General features: G+C 48.1%; 2 protein-coding genes across 6 annotated transcripts in view; both read right to left on the bottom strand.

The window, feature by feature from the left end:
* Positions 1–752: 752 nt before the first annotated feature.
* On the bottom strand, positions 753–7,005 carry LOC149971526 (uncharacterized). The gene is made up of 2 exons (XM_090221527.1): positions 6,904–7,005; positions 753–2,165 (listed from the first exon to the last, which is right to left on the bottom strand). Exons 1-2 carry the CDS (start codon positions 7,003–7,005, stop codon positions 858–860), a joined length of 1,410 nt encoding a protein of 469 aa, XP_090077653.1. The 3' UTR covers positions 753–857.
* The window catches only part of LOC110504507 (E3 ubiquitin-protein ligase MID2), a 247,304-nt gene continuing 225,818 nt past the window's right edge, over positions 4,589–26,074 (bottom strand). For all 5 annotated transcript variants that reach the window (XM_036970549.2, XM_036970547.2, XM_036970550.2 and 2 more), the window contains 3 exons: positions 20,410–20,571; positions 10,965–11,172; positions 4,589–10,556 (listed from right to left, as the gene is read on the bottom strand). In XM_036970549.2, coding sequence (XP_036826444.1) covers positions 10,142–10,556; positions 10,965–11,172; positions 20,410–20,571 — 785 coding nt within the window. In that variant the 3' untranslated portion in view covers positions 4,589–10,141. The remainder of the gene's footprint in view (positions 10,557–10,964; positions 11,173–20,409; positions 20,572–26,074) is intronic.

Below are 26,074 nucleotides of genomic sequence, written 5' to 3'. Positions count from 1 at the left end.
TATTCACTACAGTAGAGATGTGTGCTACGATGGGGGAGGTTGAAGAAGGCTTTACCTTTGTAAGAGAGAACAAATTAGGCTGAGGAGGAGGACTTGGCGTCTAGCCCGTGGCGTTGTGGGGGAGGGGAGGCCGATGGCGAGGGACTCGGCGTCTCGGGAAAAATAGGAAATAAACAGGCAGTAGATCACTGCTCCACACAACTCCATCCAGATTCATCTCCTGAGGTGGGAATCCATCAAACCAGCCACCAAGAGATGAAGAGAGAGAGAGAGAGGGGAGGAGAGAGAGAAAGAGAGGTGGAGAGAGAGAGAGAGAGAGAGAGAGGGGGGGGATAGAGAGAAAGAGAGGTGGAGAGAGAGAGAGAGGGGAGGAGAGAGAGAAAGAGAGGTTGAGAGAGAGAGAAAGAGGTGGCGAGAGAGAGAGAGAGAGAGAGAGAGGGAGGGGGAGAGAGAGAGGGAGGGGGGATTGAAAGAGAGAGAGAGAGAGGGGGAGGGGGGAGAGAGAGAGGGAGGGTGATTGAGAGAGAGCGAGAGGGAAAGAGAGAGAGGTAGGGGGAAGGAGGGAGAGAGAGAGGGAGGGGAGAGAGAGAAAGAGAGAGGGGGGGGGGGGGAGAGGGGGGGATAGAGAGAGCGAGAGAGAGATGGACTGAGACCCCCAGTCCTTAATGGTACCCAGTGACAGAGAGTGATGGGGATGGACATTTTAGATACATCTCAGCAGAATCTGCTCCCATGGAAATGAAACTGGCAGCTGGAGAGAGAGACAGGCCTTTAAAGTACTGTGGATGGTAGATAGTTATGAGCATCCCTGACAAGAGCCTATAGATCACAGATAGATGTTTATGTGTATAACTGACCTATATCAGCTGATGGTAGATGGGGGGAGGAGGTGGAGGGGGAGGATGGGGAGGAGGTGGAGGATAGGGAGGAAGGGGAGCAGGTTGAAGAGGAGGATGATGATGGGGAGCAGGTGGAGGAGGAGGTTGAGGTGGAGGTTGAGGAAGAGGAGGATGGCAGGAGGAGGATGAGGTGGAGGAGGAGGATGGGGAGGAGGTTGAAGAGGAGGATGATGATGGGGAGGAGGAGGATGAGGTGTAGGATGGGGAGGAGGAGGATGAGGAGGATGGGGAGGATGGGGAGGAGGAGAATGAGGTGGAGGAGGATGAGATGGAGGAGGTTGAGGAGGAGGATGAGGATGTGGAGGATGAGGTGGAGGAGGAGGATGGGGAGGAGGTTGAGGAGGAGAAGGATGAGGTTGGGGAGGAGGATGAGGTGGAGGTGGAGGAGGAGGATGGGGAGGATGGGGAGGAGGTTGAGGAGGAGGAGGAGGAGGATGAGGTGGAGGACGGGGAGCAGGTGGAGGAGGAGGTTGAGGAAGTGGAGGATGGGGAGGAGGAGGATGAGGTGGAGGATGGGGAGGAGGTTGAGGAGGAGGATGAGATGGAGGATGGGGAGGAGGTTGAGGAGGAGGATGAGGATGATGGGGAGGAGGATGAGGTGGAGGATGGGGAGGAGGTTGAGGAGGAGGATGGGTTGGAGGAGGATGAGGTGGAGGATGGGGAGGAGGATGAGGATGGGGAGGAGGAGGATGAGGTGGAGGAGGAGGATGGGGAGGATGGGGAGGAGGATGAGGAGGAGAATGAGGATGGGGAGGAGGAGGATGAGGTGGAGGAGGAGGATGGGGAGGAGGTTGAGGAGGAGGATGAGGATGGGGAGGAGGATGAGGTGGAGGAGGAGGATGGGGAGGAGGTTGAGGAGGAGGAGGAAGATGAAGTGGGGGAGGAGGAGGTTGAGGAGGAGGCGCTTGAGGAGGAGGAGGTTGAGGAGGAAGGGGAGGAAGGGGAGGATGGGGAGGATGTTGAGGAAAAGGAGGAGGATGGGGATGAGGTTGAGGAAGAGGAGGTTGAGGAGGAGGTTGAGGAGTAGGAGGATGGGGAGGATGGGGAGGAGAAGGATGAGGAGGAGAAGGATGGGGAGGAGGTGGAGGAGGAGAAGAAGGTTGAGGAGGAGGATGTGGATGAGGTGGAGGAGGAGGTTGAGGAGGATGAGGAGGATGGGGTGGAGGAGGAGGATGATGGGGAGGATGATGGGGAGGAGGAGGAGGTGGTAGAGGTTGAGGAGGTGGAGGAGCTGGAGAAGGAGGAGGATGGGCTACCCTGCCGCCCCTACACTCTAACCACTAGGCTACCTGCTAACCCTACACTCTAACCACTAGGCTAACTGCCGCCCCTACAATCTAACCACTAGGCTACCCTGCCTCAAACCACTAGGCTACCCTGCCACCCCTACACTCTAACCACTAGGATACCTGCTGCCCCTACACTCTAACCACTAGGCTACCTGCCACCCCTACACTCTAACCACTAGGCTACCCTGCCACCCCTACAATCTAACCACTAGGCTACCCTGCCGCCCCTACAATCTAACCACTAGGCTACCCTGCCTCTAACCACTAGGCTACCCTTCCTCTAACCACTAGGCTACCCTACCGGATCCTACAATCTAACCACTAGGCTACCCTGCCACCCCTACAATATAACCACTAGGCTACCCTGCCTCTAACCACTAGGCTACCCTGCCACCCATACAATCTAACCACTAGGCTACCTGCCGCCCCTACAGTCTAATCACTAGGCTACCTTCCGCCCCTACACCCTAAACACTAGGCTACCCTGCCACCCCCTACACTCTAACCACTAGGCTACCTGCCACCCCTACAATCTAACCACTAGGCTACCCTGCCTCAAACCACTAAGCTACCCTGCCTCTAACCACTAGGCTACCCTGCTTCTAACCACTAGGCTACCCTGCTGCCCCTACAATCTAACCACTAGGCTACCCTGCCTCTAACCACTAGGCTACCCTGTCTCTAACCACTAGGCTACCCTTCCGCCCCTACAATCTAACCACTAGGCTACCCTGCCTCTAACCACTAGGCTACCCTGACTCTAACCACTAGGCTACCCTGCCACCCCTACAATCTAACCACTAGGCTACCCTGCCTCAAACCACTAGGCTACCCTGCCACTAACCACTAGGCTACCCTGCCGCCGCTACAATCTAACCACTAGGCTACCCTACCTCTAACCACTAGGCTACCCTGCCTCTAACCACTAGGCTACCCTGCCACCCCTACAATCTAACCACTAGGCTACCCTGACACCCCTACAATCTAACCACTAGGCTACCCTGCCTCTAACCACTAGGCTACCCTGCCTCAAACCACTAGGCTACCCTGCCTCTAACCACTAGGCTACCCTGCCTCTAACCACTAGGCTACCCTGCCTCTAACCAGTAGGCTACCCTGCCTCTAACCACTAGGCTACCCTGCCTCTAACCACTAGGCTACCCTGCCTCTAACCACTAGGCTACCCTGCCTCTAACCACTAGGCTACCCTGCCTCAAACCACTAGGCTACCCTGCCTCTAACCACTAGGCTACCCTGCCTCTAACCACTAGGCTACCCTGCCTCTAACCACTAGGCTACCCTGCCTCTAACCACTAGGCTACCCTGCCTCTAACCACTAGGCTACCCTGCAGCCAACATGAGTCATGAATGGTTAATGAAGGGTAGTGTTATCTGACGCTGCCTCTGATATGTAATTAGATCAACATTTCATGTGGATAGAGGCGGATGCACACATGCAGTGAACATTTTGTTAGTGTCTCGTAATTTGGTTGGTTTTCCTTCTGTCTTGGGGAAGTTGAGTTTCTGGTTGCCAGCATCATACAGCTGCAAGAGGCAAAGCAATTAAAAAGCCACTAATGAGAGGAATATACATTTTTAATTTTTTTCTGGGAGGATTTTCCCCAAATGCATTGCATGTTGACAATGATAAGAGCCATTGTTACACAAGGGTGTTCTGCTGTCATCTGACTTGGCATGGAGCAGACCTGTGAGCCATTCCAGGCCTAGAATAAAAACAATTACATTCAGGGCAGAAAGACAGACCTGAAGTGCACACTAATTCCCAGTGCCAGGGACAGCAGATGAGGGGTACAGGGCGATGCCCCTCCAACTAACCCTGGGCCCTGTATGACCTGCCAGCCCAGCAGGCCTCTCTCATCCCCACGCCCACACGCCCTCAAGGCCTGAAAATGCAGGCTTAGACAACCCCTCCCTACAAACCCATGAGATCCTTGCTGAATGATGGCATGACATATATTTCTGTCCATCATGGATGTTGCAAGGTTCAGTGTCTCGGCAGATGTCATCCACTAATATCTCCATGAGACAGCGACACAACAGACCTATCTGTGAGAAAATGAGAAAGAGAGTGAGGATAATAAAATAATAACACTTTCTAAATTCTAACTCCTAAGTTCACATAAATAACATGAGTTAATATATTTTTGTAGATTATAAAATGTTAAATAATTTTCTTACTACTAAACAAAAGTGTTATGTTGGTGTTGTTTTACTGAGCATACAGCTGTTGTTTTGATCCAAATATCAGAGGAGAGAAGTAAATAGTCTATTTCTAGAGTTGTAAAAAAAATAATTCCTTTCAGAAACACAAAGGAAATGCAAAATGATGATCTAATTCCATCATGTCTGGAAGGTGACTGAACTACAAAAGAGAGTCAATTATTCTCGGTATGTTTATTGATCCGGTAGTAGTAGCACAAAGCACAGCAACACTACCTGAATGAGATGCATGAACACAGATGTCTCAATAAATTTGTCTATTTCAAATGGACATTTTGTGATGAATCTGTTTCTATAAAAACCATCATGAGATACACAGACTGTGTGAACCAAGGCATGCATACGGTAGGTAGGTGACCCAGTCAAATGCACTTCTTGTACAAAATAAATGTATCTTGTCAGTTCAGCCCAGAAATCAGCAGCCACAGTTGTCACCTCTGATGTTTTCTTCAAATTGATCATCTTTCTGATAATTCAAGAAAGGACCCTTACAAAACAAGATTGCAGTCAGTGCAGTATAACTGTAGTATAACTGTAGTACACTGTAGTATAACTGTAGTATAACTGCAGTACACTAGTATAACTGTAGTACACTGTAGTATAACGTAGTTAGAATGTAGTATATCTGCAGTACACTGTAGTATAACCGTAGTTAGAATGTAGTATAACTGCAGTACACTGTAGTATAACCGTAGTTAGAATGCAGTATATCTGCAGTACACTGTAGTATAACCGTAGTTAGAATGCAGTATATCTGCAGTACACTGTAGTATAACCGTAGTTAAAATGCAGTATAACTGCAGTACACTGTAGTATAACCGTAGTTAGAATGCAGTATATCTGCAGTACACTGTAGTATAACCGTAGTTAAAATGCAGTATAACTGCAGTACACTGTAGTATAACCGTAGTTAGAATGCAGTATATCTGCAGTACACTGTAGTATAACCGTAGTTAGAATGCAGTATATCTGCAGTACACTGTAGTATAACCGTAGTTAAAATGCAGTATAACTGCAGTACACTGTAGTATAACCATAGTTAGAATGCAGTATATCTGCAGTACACTGTAGTATAACCATAGTTAAAATGCAGTATAACTGCAGTACACTGTAGTATAACCGTAGTTAGAGTGCAGTATATCTGCAGTACACTGTAGTATAACCGTAGTTAAAATGCAGTATAACTGCAGTACACTGTAGTATAACCGTAGTTAGAGTGCAGTATAACTGCAGTACACTGTAGTATAACCGTAGTTAGAATGCAGTATAACTGCAGTACACTGTAGTATAACCATAGTTAGAATGCAGTATATCTGCAGTACACTGTAGTATAACCGCAGTTAAAATGCAGTATAACTGCAGTACACTGTAGTATAACCATAGTTAGAATGCAGTATATCTGCAGTACACTGTAGTATAACTGCAGTTAGAATGCAGTATATCTGCAGTACACTGTAGTATAACCGTAGTTAGAATGTAGTATATCTGCAGTACACTGTAGTATAACCGTAGTTAAAATGTAGTATATCTGCAGTACACTGTAGTATAACCGTAGTTAGAATGTAGTATATATGCAGTACACTGTAGTATAACCGTAGTTAGAATGCAGTATAACTGCAGTACACTGTAGTATAACCGTAGTTAGAATGCAGTATATCTGCAGTACACTGTAGTATAACCGTAGTTAGAATGCAGTATATCTGCAGTACACTGTAGTATAACCGTAGTTAAAATGTAGTATATCTGCAGTACACTGTAGTATAACCGTAGTTAGAATGTAGTATATCTGTAGTACACTGTAGTATAACCAAGGTTAGAATGCAGTATATCTGTAGTACAACCGTAGTTAGAATGCAGTATATCTGTAGTATAACCGTAGTTAGAATGCAGTATATCTGCAGTACACTGTAGTATAACCGTAGTTAGAATTCAGTATATCTGCAGTACGTTGCAAAATACTGCGTCCAAAATTAAAAAACTTTTTTTTTTTACTGTAGTAATTTTGCAGTGTAACTGCAGTTAGAGTGCAGAACACTGCAGTTATTCTGCAATCACCGCTTCCAAAACACCACAGTCGACTGTAGTTACTACACTTTTACTGCAGTTTTAAAACTGCAATCTTTTTTTGTTGTTGTAAGGGCTAACATTCACAAATCTGCTGCTAGACTAAAAAAAGAACATTGAAAACACAAACACAGTCAGCACTGATATAACCCTTAATAACAGCATTTAACTGATGTTGTCTTATGTAGCTGTTATAAAGGCTTTATGAATGCATACGTACCCCCCCGTACGTATGCATTCATAAAGCCTTTATAACAGCTACAGTGAAGTGTTACCACCTGTTATAATCAAAGCAGTGTTATTTAAAAGACCTCTGACCTCTTGAGTCCAGTATTCAGCTAGCTCTTTCAATGGAACCATTCTCATCGGCTTGAACTGGTGTATTCTGTTAGGTCCATAATGGAACTCACCATTCTCATCTTATTATTGACCCCACTGTGTTCTGTTGGGTCCATAATGGAACTCACCATTCTCATCTTATTATTGACCCCACTGTGTTCTGTTGGGTCCATAATGGAACTCACCATTCTCATCTTATTATTGAACCCACTGTGTTCTGTTGGATCCATAATGGAACTCACCATTCTCATCTTATTATTGACCCCACTGTGTTCTGTTAGGTCCATAATGGAACTCACCATTCTCATCTTATTATTGACCCCACTGTGTTCTGTTGGGTCCATAATGGAACTCACCATTCTCATCTTATTATTGACCCCACTGTGTTCTGTTGGGTCCATAATGGAACTCACCATTCTCATCTTATTATTGAACCCACTGTGTTCTGTTGGATCCATAATGGAACTCACCATTCTCATCTTATTATTGACCCCACTGTGTTCTGTTAGGTCCATAATGGAACTCACCATTCTCATCTTATTATTGAACCCACTGTGTTCTGTTAGGTCCATAATGGAACTCACCATTCTCATCTTATTATTGAACCCACTGTGTTCTGTTAGGTCCATAATGGAACTCACCATTCTCATCTTATTATTGACCCCACTGTGTTCTGTTGGGTCCATAATGGAACTCACCATTCTCATCTTATTATTGAACCCACTGTGTTCTGTTGGATCCATAATGGAACTCACCATTCTCATCTTATTATTGACCCCACTGTGTTCTGTTAGGTCCATAATGGGACTCAAGACTCACTCTAGCCTTAAAGTAGCTATTGTTTCTTTGAAGAAGCTTGAGGACGGACCAGTTAGTCACAGATCCATTCATATGTCTGTCTCTCTGTCTCCCACTTTCATGGTGCCAAAGACAAATCTGCCTGATGGTTAAAGTTTGTGCTTTCAAATTAAAAACAGGAACTTAAAAAAAAAACAGGAAATATGACATTTAGCATGGAAAACTAAACCTTGTGTCTTAAATGGCACCCTATTCCCTACATAGTGCATCAATTTTATTTTAACATTCAAAAGTAGTGCACTATATAGGGAATAGGGTGCCATTTGGGACCTACATACCTTGCTATGTGGTGAGAGATTGAACCACCGGCATCGGGACGGTGGCGTCGTCGGAGGTACGACTCCGTCTGTTCCCAATGTCTTCACTACTACGTTTAATTCCATGACAAAAATAAAGCATCCGTTGGTTTTCAGTAAGTTAACAGTTTAGTATCTAAAGTATTACATCATGCTAGTTCAGTGGTTTTTTCAGCTACACACTACTTATGTTTTCTCTGCATAATAAATATACTATTGATTGTCTTGATCAGACCCACTACGTATTCAATCCCTGAATATTAAATCAGAGGAAAATCATTAAAAATCATAGTCCACACCACCAAAGCCATAAACAACAACAACAAAAAAGCCCAAATAAATAATAAGTATTTGATGATGTAAAGCTTTACTTTTTTTTTTTAATGATGATGATGTCATAGACCTACAAGGTCTTCTCTGTGGAATCTTAACCATATCCGGTGAAATGTTTTGTGATTTTTCTTGAATAGAAATCTGATGGTTTCTATGAGAGATAGAATATCGGGATGGTAACTGGTAGACAAATTACAGATTTACACCCCTTTTGGAAATAGGTAAACCTCGACCAAGGATTGGATGTGAGGGGAGGGGGTGGAGCTCCGCGGTGACTGTGAGGAATTCTATAGGTCAGGAGTCAAGAAATACCTCATGATAACCTGGAAGTGAACCAGTGAGGAATTCTATAGGTCAGGAGTCAAGAATTACCTCATGATAACCTGGAAGTGAACCAGTGAGGAATTCTATAGGTCAGGAGTCAAGAATTACCTCATGATAACCTGGAAGTGAACCAGTGAGGAATTCTATAGGTCAGGGGTCAAGAATTACCTCATGATAACCTGGAAGTGAACCAGTGAGGAATTCTATAGGTCAGGAGTCAAGAATTACCTCATGATAACCTGGAAGTGAACCAGTGAGGAATTCTATAGGTCAGGAGTCAAGAATTACCTCATGATAACCTGGAAGTGAACCAGTGAGGAATTCTATAGGTCAGGGGTCAAGAATTACCTCATGATAACCTGGAAGTGAACCAGTGAGGAATTCTATAGGTCAGGAGTCAAGAATTACCTCATGATAACCTGGAAGTGAACCAGTGAGGAATTCTATAGGTCAGGAGTCAAGAATTACCTCATGATAACCTGGAAGTGAACCAGTGAGGAATTCTATAGGTCAGGGGTCAAGAATTACCTCATGATAACCTGGAAGTGAACCAGTGAGGAATTCTATAGGCCAGGAGTCAATAAATACCTCATGGTAACCTGGAAGTGAACCAGTGAGGAATTCTATAGGCCAGGAGTCAATAAATACCTCATGATAACCTGGAAGTGAACCAGTGAGGAATTCTATAGGCCAGGAGTCAATAAATACCTCATGGTAACCTGGAAGTGAACCAGTGAAGGGCAGCGAAGTGGGATCCTATAACGCAGCATGCTTTTATCACAGCAAAACAGAAGTAAACAAAACATGAAGTGTGAATTAATCACAGAGGAAATACACATCATGCTATGACATCAAAACCGATAGCAAATCGAATGTTATAACCCTCTCTTCCCTCCCTGAATATTAAACTTTTGTAATTTTTTTCGTAATTCGTCAGTTTTGTTACTTTCACTGTGTTAAAAATCGCATAAACGTCATAATCTTAACCCATTTCTATAGAAGATAAATCCACTATGCTATCTAGAGCAAGAACAACCATGTCCAAATACATGTTCTGTCTTTTTTTAAACACAGCGGAAATAAAGACCCATCCAAAAAGTGTCCCATGAATACATTGAGATTGAGAAGAAAATAAAAGCAAACCAACTTATTATTCATAAATAATTAACATGTTTTCCTCAAATCAATCATGATCAATAAAGTTTCTTATAATACAAGACTAGTAGTCACATAATGCAAGTCAAGCTTCTGTGTTGATTTGTAAATATCATAAACAACAACACACATCCTCACACTGAGACAAGTAGTAGGTAATGTAACAGACCATCCATGAAGAGAAAAGAGGAAAGCTGGGTAAAAGGAGGAAGAGGAGGAGAAGAAAGATTCAACCCCATTGGCCCACAAACCCAGGAAGTAAGTGAGTCTAGCCCAGCCCAGTTCAGAGTCCAGTCCAAGCCCTTGTCGGTCTCCGGGACTGGGAGTCACCCCAGTCCCGGACTCAGTGACAGCCCTTCATACCCGACACGTAGGGTGAATCCTGCTGACGACACAGGGTCATCATCCCCTCCTGGTGTTCCTCAGGGCAGTCCACAAAGTCCGGCACAGGAAGCCCCGACAGGATCATCACCGACTTGTTCCAGATCATGAAGGTGGGCGCCACGGGGAGCAGGAAGCTGACCTCGAAGGTGTGCAGGTGTTGGGAGTTCATGGCGTCGTAGAAGGACAGGGAGTTGTTGTCGTAGTCCAGAAGGACTCCCAGACGTCTGAGCTGGTGGCTGGCCTCCACCAGCATCTCCTTGCCATTGTGACGCACCATGAAGTTGTTGTTACAGCGGGACAACACCCAGGAGGACGAGTTCTTTCCACTCCACTCGTTCTTAGGGGCTGACTTGTAAGCCACGCCCACAGCGTACCTGTCAGAGGGGATTACAGAGCGTCAGCTACGGACAACAACAAAAAACAATCGCATTTTATCAATGTCAATTTGAATGCACAGAGGCACCATGATGAGATCGTGAGGCCCATTGTGAGGCCCATTTTTGTTTTTTAGTATCTGTGACCAACAGTCATATTCCCAGTCATGTGAAATCTATAGATTAGGGCCTTATGAATATATTTACATGGACTTATTTCCTTATATGAACTGTAACTCAGTAAAATATATGCTGCGTTTCTATATTTTATTCAGTTTACATATTTTTTTATCGATAAAGCTTATTCCACCACTATGTGGGATCGATGGGATGAAAATGAAGTGTTTCTGCATGAAGCCGTGTGGCAACGAACCGTGTACATACAGTATTATCAATATCCCAACTCACCAGGTGGAGGCGCCCAGCAACACCTCCCAGTAGTGACAGCCGCTGTCGATGAAGACGGATCCCGCGGCTCCGTATGACCCCGTGCTGCTGAAGCGTTCTGGAGTGTGGCTCTTCTTCAGGGAGCTCTCATCTTTCTCCATGGTCAGGCAGTCGTTGGACAGACGCAGCTTCTTGTGGGCCGTCTTCGGGTCAAGCTTAAAAGGCTGACCTGGGAGAGAGGTGGAGGAGAAGACAGGGGGGACGTTTAGCTTCACAGAGGTTCTCTAGGTCTAGCAGACAGTAGCATTCGACATCAGCAGCAGAAGAAAGACAGGCGGGACAAGTGTCTCAGATGAACATCAGAAATAGGATATTGTGAATAATACTGTGGGTTTTATGACAGGGAACATCATATTAACATCTTATAACAACATGCCCATGGAACATTTTCATTTGAGAAAGTGGGAAAACGGAAAGAAAGAGAGAATTGGGGATGAAATGGGGTAGTATGTGTATGAATTGACAAAAGGAGCATCTTTCTCTGCCTATGTGTAGGATACTTGGAGGTTGTCCTTGGTCCTGAACGACCTGACATTTAACTCTGGACACCTCCAATCTCCTTTTCCTCCATCCCTGCTTCTCCTCCTCGTCTTCCACGGCTTTTAATGAGCAACAATGAAGCTCCCTCCATCCGCTCCCCCCCTCCTCTCGCTCTCCTCCCTGCCGGCCCCAATAATCTCCCTTCCGACTGAGTGTTACTGCACACGGATATGAGACGGTTTGGCTGTGTGCTTCTGAAAGCCAATTACATGAATAGCATGCTTTGATCTGCTTATCTCGGCGTACGCAGCCATTTTCAAACACACACACGGGCTCTGTCACAGGTTTCCTGGGGACTGCTCCTGAGACCAGTCTGGCTGGCTGAGGAGAGGAGAGGAGAGGAGATGAGAGGGGAGGAGAGGAGAGGAGAGGAGAGGAGGGGGGAGGAGAGGAGAGGAGAGGAGAGGAGGGGGGAGGAGAGGAGAGGAGGGGGGAGGAGAGGGGAGGAGAGGAGAGGGAGGGGAGGGGAGGAGTGGAGCGGAGTGGAGAGGAGAGGGGAGGAGAGGAGAGGAGAGGAGAGGAGAGGAGAGGAGAGGAGAGGAGAGGGGAGGAGAGGGGAGGATAGGAGAGGAGAGGGGAGGAGAGGAGGGGGAGGAGAGGAGAGGAGAGGAGTGAGGGGAGTGGAGAGGAGAGGAGAGGAGAGGGGAGGAGAGTGGAGGAGAGGGGAGGAGAGGAGAGGAGAGGAGAGGAGAGGAGAGGGGAGGAGAGGAGAGGGGAGGAGAGGGGAGGAGAGGAGTGGAGCGGAGTAGAGAGGAGAGAAGAGGAGAGGAGATCAGAGGAGAGGAGAGGAGAGGAGAGGGGAGGAGAGGAGAGGAGAGGAGGGGGGAGGAGAGGAGAGGAGAGGAGAGGGGAGGAGAGGAGAGGAGAGGAGAGGAGAGGAGAGGAGAGGAGAGGGGAGGAGAGGCGGGGGGAGGAGAGGAGTGGAGCGGAGTAGAGAGGAGAGGAGAGGAGAGGAGAGGAGAGGAGAGGAGAGGAGAGGGAGGAGAGGAGAGGAGTGGAGCGGAGTGGAGAGGTGAGGAGAGGGGAGGAGAGGAGAGGAGGGGGGAGGCGAGGAGAGGAGAGGAGAGGAGAGGAGAGGAGAGGAGAGGAGAGGAGAGGAGAGGAGGACAGAAGCTGTTGCACGTGAGGTACAAAAAACGCACACACAGACGTGTTACACACTGACGCACACCGACGTGGAAAACAACAAACCAGAAACAGTCATCACAAACACACGCACGCCATCCCTCTCATTACCAGTGTGTTCCAACACTTACAGAGCTGTCAATCAAAGGGCTGTGACAGAATGTCATCACTCCCTCATTACAGGGTTCCATCCTGTTTCCACGGACACAAGGTGTGCAACACAAAATGCCAATGCACTATATAATATATAGAATAGGGTGTCATTTGGGACACAGAGAGAGATGTCAGAGAGGACAGAGATGTCAGAGAGGACAGAGGTGTCAGAGAGGACAGAGGTGTCAGAGAGGACAGAGGTGTCATTCGGGACACAGAGAGAGAGATGTCAGAGAGGACAGAGGTGTCAGAGAGGACAGAGGTGTCAGAGAGGACAGAGGTGTCATTTGGGACACAGAGAGAGATGTCAGAGAGGACAGAGATGTCAGAGAGGACAGAGATGTCAGAGAGGACAGAGGTGTCATTTGGGACACAGAGAGAGATGTCAGAGAGGACAGAGGTGTCATTTGGGACAGAGAGAGAGATGTCAGAGAGGACAGAGGTGTCATTTGGGACACAGAGAGAGATGTCAGAGAGGACAGAGGTGTCATTTGGGACACAGAGAGAGATGTCAGAGAGGACAGAGGTGTCAGAGAGGACAGAGGTGTCAGAGAGGACAGAGGTGTCATTTGGGACACAGAGAGAGATGTCAGAGAGGACAGAGATGTCAGAGAGGACAGAGATGTCAGAGAGGACAGAGGTGTCAGAGAGGACAGAGGTGTCAGAGAGGACAGAGGTGTCATTTGGGACACAGAGAGAGATGTCAGAGAGGACAGAGGTGTCAGAGAGGACAGAGGTGTCAGAGAGGACAGAGGTGTCATTTGGGACACAGAGAGAGATGTCAGAGAGGACAGAGATGTCAGAGAGGACAGAGGTGTCATTTGGGACACAGGGAGAGATGTCAGAGAGGACAGAGATGTCAGAGAGGACAGAGGTGTCAGAGAGGACAGAGGTGTCATTTGGGACACAGAGAGAGATGTCAGAGAGGACAGAGATGTCAGAGAGGACAGAGGTGTCATTTGGGACACAGGGAGAGATGTCAGAGAGGACAGAGATGTCAGAGAGGACAGAGGTGTCAGAGAGGACAGAGGTGTCATTTGGGACACAGAGAGAGATGTCAGAGAGGACAGAGATGTCAGAGAGGACAGAGGTGTCAGAAAGGACAGAGGTGTCAGTCCATAGTTGAAGGGCTTCCCTCCGCGGGATAAATAATACAATGATTTGATGGAACAGACATGGGATTTTTTTACAACTAGGATTAGACATTTCATCTTTCGTACAATATTTTATAAATGACAGACGTGTAATTCACGGATGCTCACCGGTCTGTTAGTGTCTGTGTATTGTTGAGGCACTGAGGAGATGGAAATGAAAGCCGGAGCAATGTGTTTCTGTGTACCGTTCTGGTTGTGTATCTAAAGCGCTGTAGCTATCAGAGGAAGGGAAATGATTGAAAAAACGCATTTCAAAAGCACAAACACACACACTTTATGAGTGCAGTGTTTGGGATTTATGCGCTGGAGTAAACCTGTCAGAGGCAAGGAGAGGGAGTCTGGCTGACACTATCACGCTCCCTGCAACAGGAGAGAGAGAGAGAGAGAGAGAGAGAGAGAGAGAGAGAGAGAGAGAGAGAGAGAGACCTGGACTAGATGACAGCTCTACCCTCAGGACCGCAGACAGAGAGGTGGACAGATGGCATGGAGGAGAAGGAGGAGATATGGAGGGCAGTGAGATGATGTGCCATGGTTGCAGGCTGAGGGTCAGAGAGACAAGCAGAAAGCACAAGGACACTGCCCCAGAGAACAAGGCCTACCAGACCAGGGCAAGCCCTCTGCAACCCATCCCTCAACCCCCACCAACATCCTCCTTCTGCATCCCTCCTCCTCCTACATATCCCTCCTCATCCTCCCTATATACCCCTCCTCCTCCTCCCTATATATCCCTCCTCATCCTCCCTATATGTCCCTCCTCCTCCTCCTCCTATATATCCCTCCTCCTCCTCCCTATATATCCCTCCTCCTCCATATATATCCCTCCTCCTCCTCCCTAAATATGCCTCCTCCTCCTCCCTATATATCCCTCCTCTTCCCTATATATCCTCCTCCTCCTCCCTATATATCCCTCCTCCTCCTCCCTAAATATGCCTCCTCCCCCTCCTCCACTGATGTCTCCCCCTCCTCCTCCTCCTCCTCCTCCCTATATATCCCTCTTCCTCCTCCTCCCTAGATACCCCTCCTCCTCCCTATATATCCCTCCCCCTCCCTAGATACCCCCTCCTCCTCCCTATATATCCCTCCTCCTCCCGAAATATCCCTCTTCCTCCTCCTCCCTAGATACCCCCTCCTCCTCCCCAGTTCCCCCTCCTCCTCCCAGACACCCCTCCTCCTCATCCTCCTCCTCCCTATATATCCCCTCCTCCACTCCTCCTCCCTATATACCCCCTCCCTCCCAAAATATCCCTCTTCCCTCCCCACACACCCCCTCCCCTCCCTCCCTACGTCTCCCCTCCCCAGCACACCCCTCCTACCTCCCTATATATCCCTCCTCCCTCCCTACATCCCTCCTCCTCCTCCCTCATCTCCTCCTCCTCCTCCCTACAGACCCCCTCCTCCTCCCTACGTCTCCCTCCTCCTCCCCCCAACACACCCCCTCCTCCTCCCCACGTCTCCCCCTCCTCCTCCTCTCACACCCCTCCTCCTTCTCCTCCTCCCTATATCCCTCCTCTTCCTCCCTAGATACCCCCTCCTCCTCCCTATCTCCCCCTCCTCCCAGATCCCTCCTCCTCCTCCCTATGTCTCCCCTCCTCCTCCTCCCTATATCCCTCCTCCTCCCTATGTCTCCCCCTCCTCCTCCTCATATATCCCTCCTCTCCCTCCCATCTTCCTTCCTCCCAGCACACCCCTTCCTCCCCCTCCTCCTCCCGAGATACCCCCTCTCCTCCCACACCCCCGCCCTTTCCCACCCCCTGCTCCTCCCTATGCTCCCCCTCCTCCGCCTCCTCCTTTCCTACAAACCCCCTCCTTCCCTCCTCCCCATGTCTCCCCCTCCTCCTCCTCCCTATACACTCCTCCTCCTCCTTCATCCTCCCTCACCCTCCCTCCCCTCCTCCTCCTCCCAAGATACCCCCTCCTGCTCCTCCCTACACACCCCCTCCTCCTCCTCCTCATCCCAATACACCCCCTTCTTCCCTTCTTCCCCTACACACCCCTCTCTCCTCCTTCCTATATATCCCTCTCTCCTCCTCCCCTACACACCCCTCTCCTTCCGCAAAAATCCCCTCCTCCTCCCTACACACTCCGTCCTCCTCCTCCCTCATATATCCCCTCCCCTCTTCCTCCCAGATATCCCTCCTCCTCCTCCCAACACTCCCTCCTCCTCTTCCCTATATCCCTCCCTCCTCCCTAAATATCCCTCCTCCTCTTCCCTGAGCATCCTCCTCCTCCCTAAATATCCCTCCTCCTCTTCCCTATATCCCTCCTCCTCCCCTACTTCCTCCCACACACCCCCTCCTCCTCCCGCACAGTCCCCTCCTCCTCTTCCCCTAGACACCCCTTCTCCTTCTCCTCCCTATATATCCCTCCTCCTCCTCCTCCCTAAATATCCCTCCTCCTCCTCCCTATATCCCTCCTCCTCCCTAGATCCCTCCTCCTCCTCCCTATATATTTCCTCCTCCTCCTCCCTATATATCCCTCCGCCTCCTCCTCCCTCTACTCCCTACCTCCTCTCCTCCCTATACACACCCCTCCTCCTCCTCCCCTACACACCCCTCCTCCTCCTCCTTACACCCCCTCCTCCTCACTATATATCCCTCCTCCTCGCTACATACCTCCTCCCTATTATCCCTCCTCCTCCTCACCTTATATCCCTCTTCCTCCTCATCCCATACTTCATCTTCCTCCTCCTCTTCCCTATATATCATCTTCCTCCTCCTCGATCCTCTTCCCTATATATCCCTCCTTCCTGGTATATCCAACTTCCTTCTCCTCCTCTTCCCTATATATCAATCTTCCTCCTCCTCCTCCTCATCCCTATATATCCAACTTCCTCCTCCTCCTCCTCTTCCCTATATATCAATCTTCCTCCTCCTCCTCATCCCTATATATCCATCTTCCTCCTCCTCCTCCTCATCCCTATATATCCATCTTCCTCCTCCTCCTCATCCCTGATATCCATCTTCCTCCTCCATCCTCCCTACACCAGTGTTATTCATTGATGAACCCTTTTTACTGAGAATGATGATGGATGTCCGAGCCTGTCAATGTCACAGCCTTTATAAGTACATCAAGTGATTATATTTATGTCTTGTTGTCTTAAATGATTACCTAGTAATAGTGTAGATAACAGCCCGGCCTCTGTACAGTATACCCATCCAGAGTACAGTGCTCTTTGTTTCCAATTTGTTTCACAGTGGTATTTCTAGAGGAAGGAGTTTGGTACTAACATTACATGTCACTGTTATTTGTGAACGTGTTTCAGCAACCCTGAAATGTGACAAGCTAAAGCTAAAATCTCTAAGCCGCTTCTTGCCCTGTCGTTGGAAAAATATGACAACAACCACCCAAAAAATCCTCCCATCTTACTGCTGAGGCCTCAGGCTTTGACTAAAACTTATCCTGTGGTACTTAAAGGCTTCTCAATGTCTGCTTGAGGAGGGACTACCAAACACCATGAATGTTTCTTGATTGTTGTGACCCATTCTCTCTACCTTTACATGCTAGTGAAGAGCTTCTTCTGTGTATACTAATTACAGAGAAAGAGAGAGACAAACAGACAGAGAGAAAGAGACAGAGAGAGAGAGACAGAGAGAGAGAAAGAGTGAGAGAGAGAATAGCATCTATCTGTTGGGTTATTATGCTAGTTAACTGATTCTGATAATGAAGAGAAATGCCAGGTGCCAATCCAGTAGTATACATCATTCTCATCATCCAGGAGCCAAAGTGGACAGGTGCCACATTAATCCATCATCTCTCATAAAACAGATATATATCTATGAGAGGAGAGAGGAGGGGACAGGAGAAGAGGAGGAGGGGAGGGGAGATGAGGGGAAGAGAGGAGGGGAGGGGAGGAGGGGACAGGAGAGAGGAGGAGGGGAGGCGAAGAGGAGAGGAGGAGAAGAGAGAAGGGAGGGAGGAGGGGACAGGAGAAGAGGAGGAGGGGAGGCGAAGAGGAGAGGAGAGGAAGCGAGGATTGGAGGGGAGGGGAGGAGGGGACAGGAGAAGAGGAGGAGGGGAGGTGAGAGTAGAGGAGAGGAGAAGAGAGGAGGGGAAGGGAGGAGGGGAGGCGAGAGTAGAGGAGAGGAGAAGAGAGGAGGGGAAGGGAGGAGGGGAGGCGAGAGTAGAGGAGAGGAGAGAGAGGAGGGGAAGGGGAGGAGGGGAGGGGAGGAGGATACAGGAGAAGAGGAGGGGAGGCGAGAGAGAAACAGGCAAGAGGAGGAGGAAGCGAGGATTGGAGGGGAGGGGAGGAGGGGACAGGGAGAAGAGGAGGGGAGGCGAGAGTAGAGGAGAGGAGAGGAGGGGGAAGAAAGGAGGGAGGAGGGAGAGGAGAAGAGGAGGAGGGGAGGTGGTAAGAGAGAGGGAGAGGAGAAGAGAGGAGGGGAAGGGAGGAGGGGAGGGGAGGAGGGGACAGGAGGGGACAAGAAGAGGAGGAGAGGCGAGGAGGGAGAGGAGGGGAGGAGAGACAGAGGACTGTGCATGCCAAGGCTTGGCTGATGCTGTGGGCGCAAGCCAGCAGGCACCATAACGAGAGATACCGCGAGACAGTGTGTGTGTCTGTGTGTGTGTGTGAGACAGCTTAGCCTAGCTGCTGGGCCCAGTGATAAACCTTTGCAGCTGACGGATCCACCGACAGGGATTAGAGGGATGAGAGAGGGACGGAAGGATGAGAGAGGGACGGGAGGGATGAGAGAGGGACGGAAGGATGAGAGAGGGATGAGAGAGGGACGGAGGGATGAGAGAGGGAGGACATGCTAACTCACTGCTAGCTACAGATACCCTGTGTTTCACCTCTAAACCTCCTCCCGGGTGACTCCATAGCCTCTCTGATGGAATAATCCATGTGAATGCTGTCAGCACCTATCCGGCTGTAACAGGGGCATTTGTAAGAAATTGAAGCCCTGGGCGAGAGAGAGGCAGACAGGCAGGGCTGTAAACAGGTGCCATGTTGTACTTGAGAAGGGAGAGATCTTGGCATTAGCCAACCTGTCGTGTGACCAGGACGGAGAGAGAGAGAGAGAGAGAGAGAGGGAGGGATAGGGAAAGAGGGAGGGATAGGGAAAGAGGGAGGGAGGGAAAGAGGGAGGGAGAGAGAGGGAAAGAGGGAGGGAGAGAGAGGGAAGAGGGAGGGAGGGAGAGAGAGGGAAAGAGGGAGTGAGGGAGGGAGGGAGGGAGGGAGGGAGGGAGGGAGGGAGGGAGGGAGGGAGGGAGGGAGGGAGGGAGAGAGAGAGAGAGAAAGAGGGGGGGAGGGAGGGAGGGAGGGAGAGAGAGAGAGAGAGAGAGAGAGAGAGAGAGAGAGAGAGAGAGAGAGAGAGAGAGAGAGTGGGAGGGAGGGAGGGAGGGAGGGAGAAGGAAAGAGGGAGGTAGGGAGAGATAGGGAAAGAGGGAGAGAGGGAGAGGGAGGGAAAGAGGGAGAGAGGGAGAGGGAGGGAAAGAGAGAAAGAGAGAGAGAGAGAGAGAGAGAGAGGGAGGGAGGGGGGAGGGAGGGAGGGAGAGAGAGAGAGGGGAGAGAGAGGGAAAGAGGGAGGGAGGGAAAGAGGGAGGGAGAGAGAGGGAAAGCCTTTTCTCTCATCTATCTAGCCAGTGGCTGTTCTCTAATGTCCTGGAAGAACTGGTCTAATTGGATGCCAGGGGCCAGTGGGTCTACCCATAGAGGAGAGCCCCAGGCTGAGGTAAGCAGCTGTGAAGACAGGGTCTGGAGGGCCCACGGTATGGTGGGGCAACAGGGCCGGGAGCCTGGCGGTATGGTGGGGCAACAGGGCCGGAGCCTGGCGGTATGGTGGGGCAACAGGGCCGGGAGCCTGGCGGTATGGTGGGGCAACAGGGCCGGGAGCCTGGCGGTATGGTGGGGCAACAGGGCCGGGAGCCTGGCGGTATGGTGGGGCAACAGGGCCGGGAGCCTGGGGGTATGGTGGGGCAACAGGGCCGGGAGGCTGGGAGCCTGGGAGCCTGGCGGTATGGTGGGGCAACAGGGCCGGGAGCCTGGGGGTATGGTGGGGCATCAGGGCCGGGAGCCTGGCGGTATGGTGAGGCAACAGGGCCGGGAGCCTGGGGGTATGGTGGGGCAACAGGGCCGGGAGCCTGGCGGTATGGTGGGGCAACAGGGCCGGGAGGCTGGGAGCCTGGCGGTATGGTGGGGCAACAGGGCCGGGAGCCTGGGGGTATGGTGGGGCATCAGGGCCGGGAGCCTGGCGGTATGGTGGGGCAACAGGGCCGGGAGCCTGGGGGTATGGTGGGGCAACAGGGCCGGGAGCCTGGCGGTATGGTGGGGCAACAGGGCCGGGAGCCTGGTGGTATGGTGGGGCAATATGGCCGGGAGCCTGGCGGTATGGTGGGGCAACAGGGCCGGGAGCCTGGCGGTATGGTGGGGCAACTTACTGGGGACTTACTACTGGTTTTGAGGCAGACTGAAGGGACCAGAGGACTGGGGGACTTACTGTTGGTTTTGAGGCGGGCTGGTTCACTGTTGCGGCTGCCTGCCTGGTTGATGGCCTTGACAAAGAAGACATAACGTGTTCCACTCTGCAGGCCGTGCACCGTGTAGTGGTTCTGCTTGATGTTGGGGACAATCATCCAACTGTCCACACTGTTATACAGACCTGGAGAGAGATACAGACTGTTATACAGACCTAGAGATACATACTGTTATACAGACCTAGTGATACAGACTGTTATACAGACCTACTGTTATACAGACCTAGAGATACAGACTGTTATACAGACCTAGAGATACAGACTGTTATACAGACCTAGAGATACATACTGTTATAGAGACCTAGAGATACAGACTGTTATACAGACCTAGAGATACAGACTGTTATACAGACCTAGAGATACATACTGTTATACAGACCTACTGTTATACAGACCTAGAGATACAGACTGTTATACAGACCTACTGTTATACAGACCTACTGTTATACAGACCTAGAGATACATACTGTTATACAGACCTAGAGATACATACTGTTATACAGACCTACTGTTATACAGACCGAGAGATACAGACTGTTATACAGTCCTAGAGATACATACTGTTATACAGACCTGGAGAGAGATACAGACTGTTATACAGACCTAGAGATACAGACTGTTATACAGACCTAGAGATACAGACTGTTATACAGACCTAGAGATACATACTGTTATACAGACCTGGAGAGAGATACAGACTGTTATACAGACCTAGAGATACAGACTGTTATAGAGACCTAGAGATACAGACTGTTATACAGACCTAGAGATACAGACTGTTATACAGACCTAGAGATACATACTGTTATACAGACCTAGAGATACAGACTGTTATAGAGACCTAGAGATACAGACTGTTATACAGACCTAGACATACAGACTGTTATACAGACCTAGAGATACAGACTGTTATACAGACCTAGAGATACATACTGTTATACAGACCTACTGTTATACAGACCTAGAGATACAGACTGTTATACAGACCTAGTGATACATACTGTTACACTGTTAACTGAAAAAAAGTTCTGGGACACTGTAAAGTCCATGGAGAATAAGAACACCTCCTCCCAGCTGCCCACTGTACTGAGGCTACGAAACTCTGTCACCACCGATAAATCCACTATAATTGGGAATTTCAATAAGCATTTTGAGACGGCTGGCCATGCTTTCCACCTGGCCACCCCTACCCCTGTCAACAGCACTGCACCCCCCACAGCAACTCGCCCAAGCCTCCCCCATTTCTCCTTCACCCAAATCCAAATAGCTGATGTTCTGAAAGAGCTCCAAAATCTGGATCCCTACAAATCAGCCGGGCTACACAATCTGGACCCTCTCTTTCTAAAAATGATCTGCAGAAATTGTTGCAACCCCTATTACTAGCCTGTTCAACCTCTCTTTCGTATCGTCTGAGATTCCCAAAGATTGGAAAGCTGTCGTGGTCATCCCCCTCTTCAAAGGGGGAGACACTCTAGACCCAAACTGTTACAGACCTATATCTATCCTACCCTTCCTTTCTAAGGTCTTTGAAAGCCAAGTTAACAAACAGATTACCGACCATTTCGAATCCCACCGTACCTTCTGCGCTATGCAATCTGGTTTCAGAGCTGGTCATGGGTTCACCTCAGTCACGCTCAAGGTCCTGAATAATAACCGCCATCGATAAAAGACAGTACTGTGCAGCCGTCTTCATCGACCTGGCCAAGGCTTTCGACTTTGTCAATCACCACATTCTTATTGGCAGACTCGATAGCCTTGGTTTCTCAAATGACTGCCTCGCCTGGTTCACCAACTACTTCTCAGATAGTGTTCAGTGTGTCAAATCGGAGGGCCTGTTGTCCGGACCTCTGGCAGTCTCTATGGGGGTACCACAGGGTTCAATTCTCAGGCCGACTCTTTTCTCTGTATTCATCAATGATGTCGCTCTTGCTGCTGGTGAGTCACTCATGCTGCCAAACATACCCTCGTAAAACTGACCATCCTACCGATCCTCGACTTCGGCGATGTCATTTACAAAATAGCCTCCAACACTCTGATCCTCAACTTCGGTGATGTTATTTACAAAATAGCCTCCAACACTCTACTCAACAAATTGGATGCAGTCTATCACAGTGCCATCTGTTTTGTCACCAAAGCCCCATATAATACCATATAAAGCCCCGCCTTATCTCAGCTCACTGGTCACCATAGCAGCACCCACCCTTAGCACGCGCTCCAGCAAGTATATCTCACTGGTCACCCCCAAAGCCAATTCCTCCTTTGGCCGCCTTTCCTTCCAATTCTATGCTGCCAATCACTTGAACGAACTGCAAAAATCACTGAAGCTGGAGACTCAAATCTCCCTCACTAACTTTAGGCACCAGCTGTCAGAGCAGCTCACAGATCACTGCACTTGTACACAGCCCATCTGTAAATAGCCCATCCAACTACCTCATCCCCATACTGTATTTATTTATTTATCTTGCTCCTTTGCACCCCAGTATCTCTACTTGCACATTTATCTTCTGCACATCAATCACTCCAGTGTTTAATTGGTATATTGTAATTACTTCGACACCATGGCCTATTTATTGTCATACCTCCCTTATCTTACCTCATTTGCAAAAACTGTATATAAACTTTTTTATACTGTATTATTGACTGTATGTTTGTTTATTCCATGTGTAACTCTGTGATGTTGTATGTGTCGAACTGCTTTACTTTATCTTGGCCAGGTCGCAGTTGTAAATGAGAACTCGTTCTCAACTAGCCTACCTGGTTAAATAAAGGTGAAATATACAGACCTAGAGATACATACTGTTATACAGACCTAGAGATACATACTGTTATAGAGACCTAGAGATACATACTGTTATAGAGACCTAGAGATACAGACTGTTATACAGACCTAGAGATACATACTGTTATACAGACCTAGAGATACATACTGTTATACAGACCTAGAGATACATACTGTTATAGAGACCTAGAGATACATACTGTTATAGAGACCTAGAGATACAGACTGTTATACAGACCTAGAGATACATACTGTTATACAGACCTAGAGATACAGACTGTTATACAGACCTACTGTTATAGAGACCTAGAGATCCAGACTGTTATACAGACCTATAGATACATACTGTTATACAGACCTAGAGATACAGACTGTTATACAGACCTAGAGATACAGACTGTTATACAGACCTAGAGAGAGATACATACTGTTATACAGACCTAGAGATACATACTGTTGTACAGACCTAGAGATACATACTGTTATACAGACCTAGAGATACAGACTGTTATACAGACCAAGAGATACAGACTGTTATACAGACCTAGAGATACAGACTGTTATACAGACCTAGAGATACATACTGTTATACAGACCTAGATATACAGACTGTTATACAGACCTAGAGATACATACTGTTATACAGACCTACTGTTATACAGACCTAGAGATACTCATCCTCTCATCCTTTCTCCTCTCATCCTCTCATCCTCTTAACCTCTCTCCTCTTTCCTTGCCTCCTCTCTACTTCCCTCCTCTCTCCTTACCTCATCGCCCTTGTCTCCTTTCTCCTTGCCTCCATTCTAACCTAATTGTATTGGAGGAGAAGGTCCATGGTCTTGAGGAGAGAGGATGAGAGTAATTGAAAAAGGATAAATTGAGACAGAGCATCCGGGCTGTGTCCCAAATGGCCCTATGGGCCCTGGACAAAAGTGGTGGACTATGTAGGGAACAGGGTGCTAATTGGGACCCATTCCAAGCGACTGTGGGCACATGAAAGCAGAGAAAAACACAAAGCATTATGGAAGGAGAGCAGGGCTGCTTTAGACACAGGCTTTGATGCTGCAACATAAAATAGGTGTGTGTGTTAGTGTGTGTGTTAGTGTGTGTGTGTTAGTGTGTGTGTAAGTGTGTGTGTTAGTGTGCTTTAGTGTGTGTGTTAGTGTGTGTGTTAGTGTGTGTGTTAGTGTGTGTGTGTTAGTGTGTGTGCAAGTGTGTGTGTTAGTGTGCTTTAGTGTGTGTGTTCGTCTGTGTGTTAGTGTGTGTGTAAGTGTGTGTGTTAGTGTGCTTTAGTGTGTGTGTTAGTGTGTGTGTTAGTGTGTGTGTTAGTGAGTGTGTTAGTGTGTGTGTGTTAGTGTGTGTGTTAGTGTGTGTGTGTAAGTGTGTGTGTTAGTGTGCTTTAGTGTGTGTGTTAGTGTGTGTGTTAGTGTGTGTGTTAGTGTGTGTGTTAGTGTGTGTGTAAGTGTGTGTGTTAGTGTGCTTTAGTGTGTGTGTTAGTGTGTGTGTTAGTGTGTGTGTAAGTGTGTGTGTTAGTGTGTGTGTTAGTGTGTGTGTTAGTGTGTGTGTTAGTGAGTGTGTTAGTGTGTGTGTAAGTGTGTGTGTTAGTGTGAGTTTAAATGTGTGTGTAAGTGTGTTTGAGATCCATTATGTAAACAGGGAACTAATCAATCCACCTAATCAATCCTACAGTACTTCACCTACCCTACAGTATTACAGTAAACAACACTAACCTACAGTATTACAGTAAACAACACTAACCTACAGTATTACAGTAAACAACACTACCCTACAGTATTACAGTAAACAACACTAACCTACAGTATTACAGTAAACAACACTACCCTACAGTATTACAGTAAACAGCACTACCCTACAGTACTACAGTAAACAACACTACCCTACAGTATTACAGTAAACAACACTACCCTACAATATTACAGTAAACAGCACTACCCTACAGTATTACAGTAAACAACACTAACCTACAGTATTACAGTAAACAACACTACCCTACAGTATTACAGTAAACACTACCCTACAGTATTACAGTAAACAACACTACCCTACAGTATTACAGTAAACAACACTACCCTACAGTACTACAGTAAACACTACCCTACAGTACTACAGTAAACAACACTACCCTACAATATTACAGTAAACAACACTACCCTACAGTATTACAGTAAACAACACTACCCTACAGTACTACAGTAAACACTACCCTACAGTACTACAGTAAACAACACTACCCTACAGTATTACAGTAAACAGCACTACATGACAGTAAACAATACTAACCTACAGTATTACAGTAAGCAGCACTACATTACAGTAAACAACTCTACCCTACAGTATTACAGTAAACAACATTACCCTACAGTGTACTGCAGTAAACAATACTACATACTGTAGTTAGTTGTTATGACGATAAATGCTGACGTTATGGATTCATTTTGTGTACCATCTCTGGTAACAGTTGGATGGTTATAGCTGCACATCACCATGGGGCTGTAGCCAGGCCTGAATCCTGAAACTCTGTGTAGATGGAGCCTCTAATAGCTAGCTAAACATCCCTCCAGCTGTAATGAGCCATTCTAAATAGTTATTATAGTTATCAAACTCCGCAGCCAGGCTATCTCAGATGCAGAGACAGAGAACAGGCCTACTGACTGTGTACTCACTCAGATGAGATGTGGCATTTGTCTGCATTCCAAATGACACCCTATTCCCTATATTAGTGCATTACTTTTGACCAGAGACCGTAGGGAATAAGGTGCCATTTGGAACACAGCCTTGGTGCAATGCTCTAATCTCAGGCCTCACACTAACATTCATAGATTGTGATA

Source organism: Oncorhynchus mykiss, chromosome 25 (assembly GCF_057628025.1).
Source record: "Oncorhynchus mykiss isolate SJ-2025 chromosome 25, ASM5762802v1, whole genome shotgun sequence".
NCBI lineage: Eukaryota > Metazoa > Chordata > Actinopteri > Salmoniformes > Salmonidae > Oncorhynchus > Oncorhynchus mykiss.
This window is presented reverse-complemented; position numbering and strand designations above follow the sequence as displayed.

What these genes read in the sequence shown, in the direction of transcription:
- LOC149971526 (XM_090221527.1), bottom strand. Translation starts at nt 7,005, where the DNA reads ATGGACCCAACAGAACACAGTGGGGTCAATAATAAGATGAGAATGGTG. An exon ending in TCAATAATAAGATGAGAATG is followed by an intron (nt 2,166 to 6,903) that starts GTGAGTTCCATT and finishes GTTAGAGTGTAG; the next exon opens with GGGCGGCAGGGTAGCCCATC.